Genomic DNA, 8,627 nt, shown 5'->3' on the forward strand with positions numbered 1-8,627 from the left:
GCGTTATTTGGTGATGCATGATCTAGTGCGAGATATGGGAAGAGAAATTGTTCGAATGGAATCACCTCGAGACTCTGGAAAACGGAGTAGATTGTTCAAACCTCAAGAAGTTCGAGATGTTCTACAAGGAAATAAAGTCAGTAGATTCTTTATCTTTCGTCATCTTAATTTTTTTCAATAATTTGATAAATATTTGCTTATAATTGCTTTTATTCAATTCATTTGTGCTGAAACTACAGGGTTCCGATAAAGTAGAAGTACTGATGGTAGATCCAGGGGCATTTAAAGGCGCGAACCTGAGCACCAAGACATTTAAGAAAATGAAAAATTTGAGGGTGCTTAAAATCGATGAGTTACATATTAATGGAGATTTCGAGCTGCTGTCCAAAGAGCTCAGATGGTTGTCTTGGCAAAAATGTCCTTTAAAATGTATACCATCACATTTTCCTTCGGAAAAACTTGTAGTTCTTAAAATGCAAGGGAGTAATATCCAAGAATTTGGAGCGGATTTGAAGGTAATTTTGTTACTTTGGTTTAGAGTGAATAGTCAAAACACACCTAAAGTATCTCAGTTTTTCAAGTTTCATATCTGAACTATCACCAACTATTTATCGAAACACATCTTAACTATCAACTATCCTCTTTTCCTATCTGAACGATGATGATATTTCAGGTAGGAAACTCGTTCACCTGATAGTTCAGGTATGAAACTCGAAAAAATGAGATACTTTAAGTGTGTTTTTGACAGTTAACTGTTTAGTTTACAGTTTCTTTTGTACTGTTTATTGCAGCTGAATGAAAGATAAGTCTTAACTTACATAACTGTATTTGCTTTTTTCTATTAGTGCTGTAAAAGTTTGAAGAAGCTGGATCTCTCTGATAGCAAGCGCCTCGTAAGAACTCCAAACTTCAATGGTTCACGAAGTCTCGAGACTTTGTGGCTTCGTGGTTGCACAAGTCTGACAGAGATCCATGAATCAATTGGAAATTTGCACAGACTAATTGATCTAGATTTTTATGGTTGCAAAAAGCTTACTTATCTTCCGAGCAGCATATGCCATCTAAAATCCCTTCGATCCTTAGGCATTCGTTGGTGTTCATCTTTACAAACACTACCAGTTGAGCTTGGAGAAATGCAAGGTCTTACATCTCTTCTTGCAAGTGATACATGTATAATACATTTGCCTGGATCAGTTGAAATGCTAAAAGATCTCGTAACTTTGGAAGTAGGAAGTCGAAATTTAGAGGCCAAAAGGAGTATCATTTCACGAAGAAGAATCCATCGCGTTGAATCCCTGTCAAGTTCTATATCTTCTTTAATCCTTACATATTGTGGTTTCTCCGAGGCTGATATTCCTAGAGATATTGGGAGTTTATCCTCCTTGATATATTTAAATTTGAGTGGTAACAGTTTCCTCTGTCTGCCCTTTGATTTTTCGAAGCTACGATTGTTAGAGTATTTATGTTTGAATGACTGTGAGAATCTTCAAACACTCCCATCAGTATCAAATTTAGAAAAACTATGGACTTTTGAGATTGCAAATTGCAAGAAGTTGGTAGACGTTACGGGGTTGGATAACCTCCCTTTTATAGAGAGGATCAACATGGTTAATTGTACTTCTCTCCAGAATCCGTTCAACGAAGGCTTCTTTAGTGCACCTACTCTACCATTTCAATCTAGAAAAAATCCTAATCCGGTTAGTCTCTCTATCTATCTATCTCTCGTGGAGTTAATTACTCAGACAATCACTTTTCTGTTATAAAACAAAGTTGAATATAAAAGTTGTTAGTTGAGTGAACGTCTGAGAAATGAACTCGTCTCTTCTTCCATACTAATAATCTTCCCTCTTTGTTTGATAAAGCAGGGGTTAGAAATTTATCTCCAAAGCAATGAGATTCCGGATTTTTGCAGCAATCGAGTAACATCTTCGTCTATCTGCTTTACTATGCCCACACATAATGAGTATAAATTCTTAGGAATGATTGTCTGGTGTGTTCGAAAGTTTGTCAAAGTACCAACTTCAAGAGGCTTGCATCCGCGTGGATTGAGCTTTAATATTGTTGGAAGAATGCCATCAACATGTTACCATTGGCGATATGATTATGAAATACATGCTAGACGCTCAGAACTATCATGTGTACTTTACAGATCTTACTTACAAGAACCATTTTATGGACAGATTATGGAAGGTGGAGAAAAGATACAAATCACGGAGTTTGGTGAAGAAAGTACAGTAAAGAAGATAGGGATCCATCTGTTATATTTAGATGAACATAGTAATGTTACATCTTTTCCAGCAATCGTTGATCATTCTCATTCTCATTCAACAACAGAGTCGTCTCAGTAGAGTAGTATCCGGAAGGCATAATACATAAACACACATTCGCCCCAACTGACAAGTAAACACTCCGACTTTGAGAGTACACGTCTAGACACATCAACTTGATCTCAACAGACAACTTAACACTTGAACTCGTCCCACAGTGTGATGCTGACGTGACACATAAATTTTGGAGATGTCTAGATGATCATTTTGTAAGTTGGAGTGTTCAACTGATAAAGTAGAGATGAGTTGAGGTGTAGTAATGTGCATAGTCAAAGTGGATTGTTTAATTCAAAAAATGTAGGACAATGATATCCATTTTTCAAAAGGGTTGTAAAAGGAATTTATTGTTAAACAATACAACTTGTACATCAGAAGAATAAATTAGTGTTGCAACTTGACATATTGAATCTTTTAATATACTTTAAGATGTTATAACCAGAAGGTCTCAACACTACTAAGGAGGATTGTCTACGTATCTGTGAGGTATGAATGCAGTGACCCCAGGCTATAAGGCATCAATACGAAATAATGTACCGATTATGAAAGGTAACAGAATAGGACAGCAGGATATCAATATACAACAGAGCAAAAAATACTTTAAGTGGATACAATGTGCTTGCCTTTACAAAAAGAACACAATGACATGTTCTTTATATTTATCCTTTCATTTGAAAAGAAACAACAGAATAAGAAAAGCACTCTTTTTTTCCTTTTTAAATTGTATATGAAAAACACACTCAATAATTGGTAAACATTATTGTACATGACAAGAGGGTCGGGAGTTGATCAGACGGTAAGCACCCTATACCTTTTTTCTGAAGGTTTATGGTGGTTTCCGCGACATGGTGCTCGGTCACTTTTTTCACATTCTTAGAAGATCAAGACCAGACTTATGAACTGGCCTGGAGAAAAACTTAGCCATGTAATCTTTCACAAGAAACTCTTTATACAGGAGGGGATTTTCTTCTGATATGAGCTCTTTAATTGGACCATACATCTTTGGAGGTTCAAAAGCACCATGGAAGAAGCATGCCACTGATATCCTTGGTCCTATCTTATTTGCTACAACTCTATGATTTACACTTACAAACTTGTCATTTGATAGGATCTGTTAAAAGAAAAATCAGATTGAGATAAGTTTTGCAATTTGTGAAGTATGAAGATAAATATTAGAGGTAATGGTCAAAAGCATACCTGAAGTATCACTTTTTTGCACGTTTCCTATATGAACTATCAGGTGTTTGCTTTGCCTATCTGAACTATCACCAACTATTTATTCGAAACACTAGTCCAAGTGTTTGAATACAATCACTAAAAGGAACGTGACAACTTAATTTGTCCATGAAATTTCGCCCACATGGCAGCTGGCTTACTAATTTCAAGGTGTGTTTTCATGAATAGTTGGTGGTAGTTCAGGTAGAGAACACAAACACACCTAATAGTTCAGGTGGGAAACTCACAAAAGAGTGATACTTCAAGTGTGTTTTTGACCATTGTCTCTTACAAAAAAAATCCAATTAGTTTCTTTAGTTATCCGCTAGGAGTTCCATTGGCACCATTTTAAACCAAAAAAGAGAGTGTACACCACGCACCATTAGATACTAGTCGAAGTGTGTTTTGATAAATAGTTGGTGATAGTTCAGGTAGAAAACACAAACACATGATAGTTCAGGTAGGGAACTCGCAAAAACATGATATTTCGGGTCTATTTTTTAACATTATCACTAAATATTAGGAGTGTGTTTTGTTGCAAACCCGAAGAAAGTCACCAATATTAACAACCAAGCCTCCTTCAATTGGTTCAACATCGACCCATTGGTTATCATGCACAACTTGCAGGGCGCCACCACTTTGATCTTGTAGCAGAATGGTGAGAAAATCAGGATCTGTGTGCTTATCGGTACCAAGAGTTAGCTCTGGCTGTGGGCATGCCGGGTAGTAATGGCATACCAATGTTTTACCTTTGTCACATTCCATCGCTTTCAAGTAGTCCGATTTTAGCCCAAGAGCTTCTGATAGTAAGCCAAGAAGTGTGTCTCCAAGTTTTCTAACATGATTGATGTACTCAATGGATGCATTCCTGGACATTATTAAGAAAATATCAGACATCGCTAAGTTTATATAACCCTGCCTAACATGTCAAATAATCGTAAAGACGGAATCTTTGCAGAGTACTGTTGATCATGTATCATGAGGCCAAGTGCTATAACGAACGAGGTCTTCCCACTCAAGTATTGAAAGAGTTCGGGTATTAATTTGGGATCACAACAGAAGACCACATAACTGGTGTCCAACCTACTGGAAGATATTTGTTCACTTTGCTATGTTATCTATTATTCATTAAGGAGTATGATTCTGAAATGCTTTCGCTATGCATATTTTTCAACAGTTCTACTCTGCTAGACTTAAACAACGCCTCGAGGACTGCCAGATTAATCACTACGAACATTTTTTTGAAAAAGTACATATGCTCTTACTAAAAATTCAATGCCCTGCAGGCATAAAACAGGACAGATAAAGAATTGCAATTCGAGAGGACGAATAAGCATAGATAGTTAGTTACCTGCAAACTACCGGTATTTCTTCAGGTTCAATATGACCAGTAGCAATCATAGAAATGTTCAATGTATCCCTCCAATTCGCGGTGTGTGATTGATACAAATGAAGATTGCTCTCATATCTAACTCTTCGTGTTGTTCTATCACGCGAATAGTACTCTTTCTTTACTTCAACATCTTGCTCATGAAATTTACGAGTACCATCAATCATTCCTTCCAAAACACTCGAAGGAACCCCGTGATTTATCAGCTGGAAAAATCCCCACTTCTCTGATGCTTCCTTCATTTCATCAACTATCTTCTTACGCCGATCCTGAATTTCTATGCCACTGAAATCCACAACTGGAACCTGTAACTTGCATTGATTCAATTCATCAACAAGTTCATCAGGTGGCCTAATGAAAATTCGTGGAATATCGACTATTCCAGCATCAACTAGTCCTTTAACACCGGCTTTTGAATCATCAAACGCCTTTTTCTCACTCAATAGATCATAATCCATTGTCGAAATTCAGCTTTAGAACTCCACAATGCTTGTTGAATATAATTGTTATCAGTTTTAAGAGCCTTAAACAGATAGATGAGTTTGTTAAGGTCAACTACTGCTCATAGATATATAGAAATAATCTGTCTGTTTCAATTTGTTTGTCTTACTTTTCTCTTTTGTCCGTTTCAAAAATGAACGTCGTTTTCCTCTTTTGGCAACTATTTTTTGTAACTTTGGTACATTCTACGTATCTTAAATCAAAACTACGAGATCTAGAAGTGTTCTTTACTTTCTTAGACTTCGTGTTCAAGTTAAAAACCAGAAAAATAAATTGAAACGGAGGGACTAGTTGAAAACTTCTTCATTTATGATAAGAATGTTGTATTATATTATTTTGCTTAGTTATAAATGTACCTAGTACTTATTTAAATTGTACACACCTACCTAGTACCTTAAAAAGAATGGAAATATGGGACCCACAGATTGTACCTCTCCAACTCACATCTCCCTGTGAATACATGGAATTCAATACTCGTTTTATCCCAATTTATGTGGCACAATTCGAATTTTAAGAGTTAAATAGTTTAATTTTGATCATAAAATCAGGTATGAAACCTCAATTTACATATTTAAAATTGCGTAAAAAGTATAATAAGTCACAATAATTGATAATTCAAGATATTTAAAAGATATATAAAAAAATTACAGTTAATGAAAAATTTATTTGAATCTCAAAATTCAAAAATTACTACATAAATTGAGACGAATAAAGTATAATTTGTTAGTACGTACTACTCTAATAAATGAATTGATAACAAATATTATATTCACAATTTGTTAGTACGTACTACTCTAATAAATGAATTGATAACAAATATTATAATTCATTGATTCGATGTAATTAATAATAATAAAAAAAAGATACTTCTAATTTTGTTAAACTTGTAATAATTAATATTTTGCAAACACGATGGAATAAAAAATAGTAACTTGCTTTGTTATCTCATTATTTCTTGTGAAGTTGACCTTGACTTGTAACAGGTCATGTTTGGGTTGAGTAACGGGTCAATTTGGGCTATTGGGATATTGCGGGTCAAGTTGAGCAATTCCCATCTTATAAGCCCATTAATAAATACAACTCTTCCCCTATGTGAAATTTTGGACGGATTGGATGGGTTATATTTTATTTTAACTGATTTTGTCATCTCTACTAACACACTAGAAATGCAATAAGAACTTAAGAGCTTATATTAGCTTCAATAGCACAAAGCTTGTGTATGGATTAATGTTTGTTATAGGGATTTACTTATAATTATAATGACCGATCGTATAAATGTTTTTTTCACCATTAATCGATGTATATAAGCTTATATATATATATATATCTATTGCAGTATATTAAGAATTATTGTAGCTTATTTGAGACGTGATTCAAATTGTTTTTTTCTTTTATTAAATTGATCTTACCATAACAAAATTCACTTAATTGATACATGTACATACACCTAACAATTCAACACACAAGGAGTTGGAGTCAAAATCGCAGTCGGAGTCATATAATCATGACTTAGACATCAATAATTTCTTTGCTGTATTTCAGCATTATCTTCAAAGTTTACAATGGGAACCTCAAATCTGAAAGTCTCATAGCTTAAACTCGTGATCAATTTTGACTTGATCATGGACTAACATATGCAAGATTTATGTTATCCCAACATCTATTTATTAGAGTTACTTGATACCTGATCCATGAAATTAACAAGCAGACCATTGACCAATATGTAATACTAAAAAATTTCATCCAACTACTATAACTTAATTTGCTAAATCATATTTTTCATTTACCAATCAAAAACATTGATCCCAAAAAATATCTTTATCCTAGTTCTCATCCAATTAAAAATTTCACTAGTGTAACTAAGATGAGCAGATCCATCATAGAAGCTATGAGTTCAGCAAAACTCAATAACTTTAGCTATTAACAAATTCACTTAATATGTATAAATAATCTATCAAGAATTCAATAAGTAAAAAAATCAAGTCGAAATCTAAAACACATAAACTCAAAATCCTAACCCGCTTCTAGTAACTACTTAAGTTAGTGACTCAAAAAAAATGAATCACATCAACAATATCAATAGCACCACCAAAACGGCACACATCTGATAAAATTGAAACGATACAGAGAAAAATAATATGACCTCTACACAAAAATAATATGAACAAATCGAAAAATGGTTCCACCAAAAAGCAAAATTCATTCATAAATCACAACAACAATACAACATTATAATAAGTATAAGTAGACACAAATATAAACATTAAATTCATATACTCATTCAGGATCATCTCTACAACGATAATACTTAGAACAACCTCTACTATACGGATTCGACGGCGGCGGAAGGCAGCTCCGCGAATACGGTTGACCGCTTCCACCGCCGTTACAAACCGGTTGATCTCTTTTCAAAGCTCCAGGAGAAATATATTTTTTTCTTTCTGCAAGAAATCTTTTGCTAATTTCAGATTCCATTAAAAACTCCATATCTTCATTACATTTAGCTATTGTATCATTGCATTGTGATTGGCTATTAACAGATGTAATTATAAATAAAATGGTAAGAAAAAAAGTTAAGAAATAGAACAATTTTATGAAATTTGGAGCTTCCATTTTTGTTTTTTTGGTTTTTTTGTGGATTGGTACATTTGGTTCAATTATTTCTACTACTTTTTATCGTGTCTTTTTTTTTAATTTTTCATAGTGGAAGACACACTGAGTAGTGAGTACCAGTGGAACCGCATTAGTCCACCAACCAAAACCTAATTCTTCGTATGTGTATTGGTCGGTTCAATTTGGTGTATATATTATTGATTTATTGATTTTTTATTTTTAGATATGCTAAACTAATAACAAAATGAATAAGATATTTCTTTATCAAATTTTCATTTAATCAACAAAAAATGTTTATTAAATAAATGTGACTTCTCTAATAATTTTATGTGATACGACAATAATGTTATTTAATAATTTTACAGAAAGCTCATAAAGTTGGTACAGTAATAACTAACATGAAAAGAACTATACAAGTACAACACAAAGAGAAATAGTGGTTGTTTGGTAGCCGGATAAACACAAGCTTTATCCATATATTAGAGTCCGTATAACTTATACGCCATTTGGTAGGTGGATAAGAAAAAAAATTATTCATGTATATAATTAACACAATGTTTGGTAGGTGGATAAGAAAAAAGTTA

General features: G+C 33.7%; 2 protein-coding genes across 2 annotated transcripts; both read right to left on the bottom strand.

Moving 5' to 3' along the window:
• Nucleotides 1-2,941: 2,941 nt before the first annotated feature.
• LOC102591292 (1-aminocyclopropane-1-carboxylate oxidase homolog 11-like) lies at nt 2,942-5,613 on the bottom strand. Its single transcript, XM_006360911.2, has 3 exons — nt 4,891-5,613; nt 4,083-4,407; nt 2,942-3,435 (listed from the first exon to the last, which is right to left on the bottom strand). Exons 1-3 carry the CDS (start codon nt 5,385-5,387, stop codon nt 3,190-3,192), a joined length of 1,068 nt encoding a protein of 355 aa, XP_006360973.1. The 5' UTR covers nt 5,388-5,613; the 3' UTR covers nt 2,942-3,189.
• A 2,002-nt stretch (nt 5,614-7,615) lies between these two features.
• LOC102591621 (protein RALF-like 32) lies at nt 7,616-8,089 on the bottom strand. Its single transcript, XM_006360912.2, has one exon. The coding sequence runs from the start codon at nt 8,041-8,043 to the stop codon at nt 7,708-7,710; it is 336 nt and encodes a 111-aa protein (XP_006360974.2). The 5' UTR covers nt 8,044-8,089; the 3' UTR covers nt 7,616-7,707.
• Between the last annotated feature and the right edge of the window lie 538 nt (nt 8,090-8,627).

The sequence above is a fragment of the Solanum tuberosum genome, unplaced genomic scaffold, assembly GCF_000226075.1.
Source record: "Solanum tuberosum cultivar DM 1-3 516 R44 unplaced genomic scaffold, SolTub_3.0 scf00339, whole genome shotgun sequence".
Taxonomy (NCBI): domain Eukaryota; kingdom Viridiplantae; phylum Streptophyta; class Magnoliopsida; order Solanales; family Solanaceae; genus Solanum; species Solanum tuberosum.

Bases quoted from the DNA above. Each gene is read 5' to 3' on its own strand.
- LOC102591621 (XM_006360912.2), bottom strand. From the start codon at position 8,043: ATGGAAGCTCCAAATTTCATAAAATTGTTCTATTTCTTAACTTTTTTT.
- LOC102591292 (XM_006360911.2), bottom strand. From the start codon at position 5,387: ATGGATTATGATCTATTGAGTGAGAAAAAGGCGTTTGATGATTCAAAA. The intron at 4,408-4,890 runs GTAACTAACTAT...AATAATGTCCAG, and splicing joins GAAATACCGGTAGTTTGCAG to GAATGCATCCATTGAGTACA. The intron at 3,436-4,082 runs GTTTGCAACAAA...TTCTTTTAACAG, and splicing joins ATATTGGTGACTTTCTTCGG to ATCCTATCAAATGACAAGTT.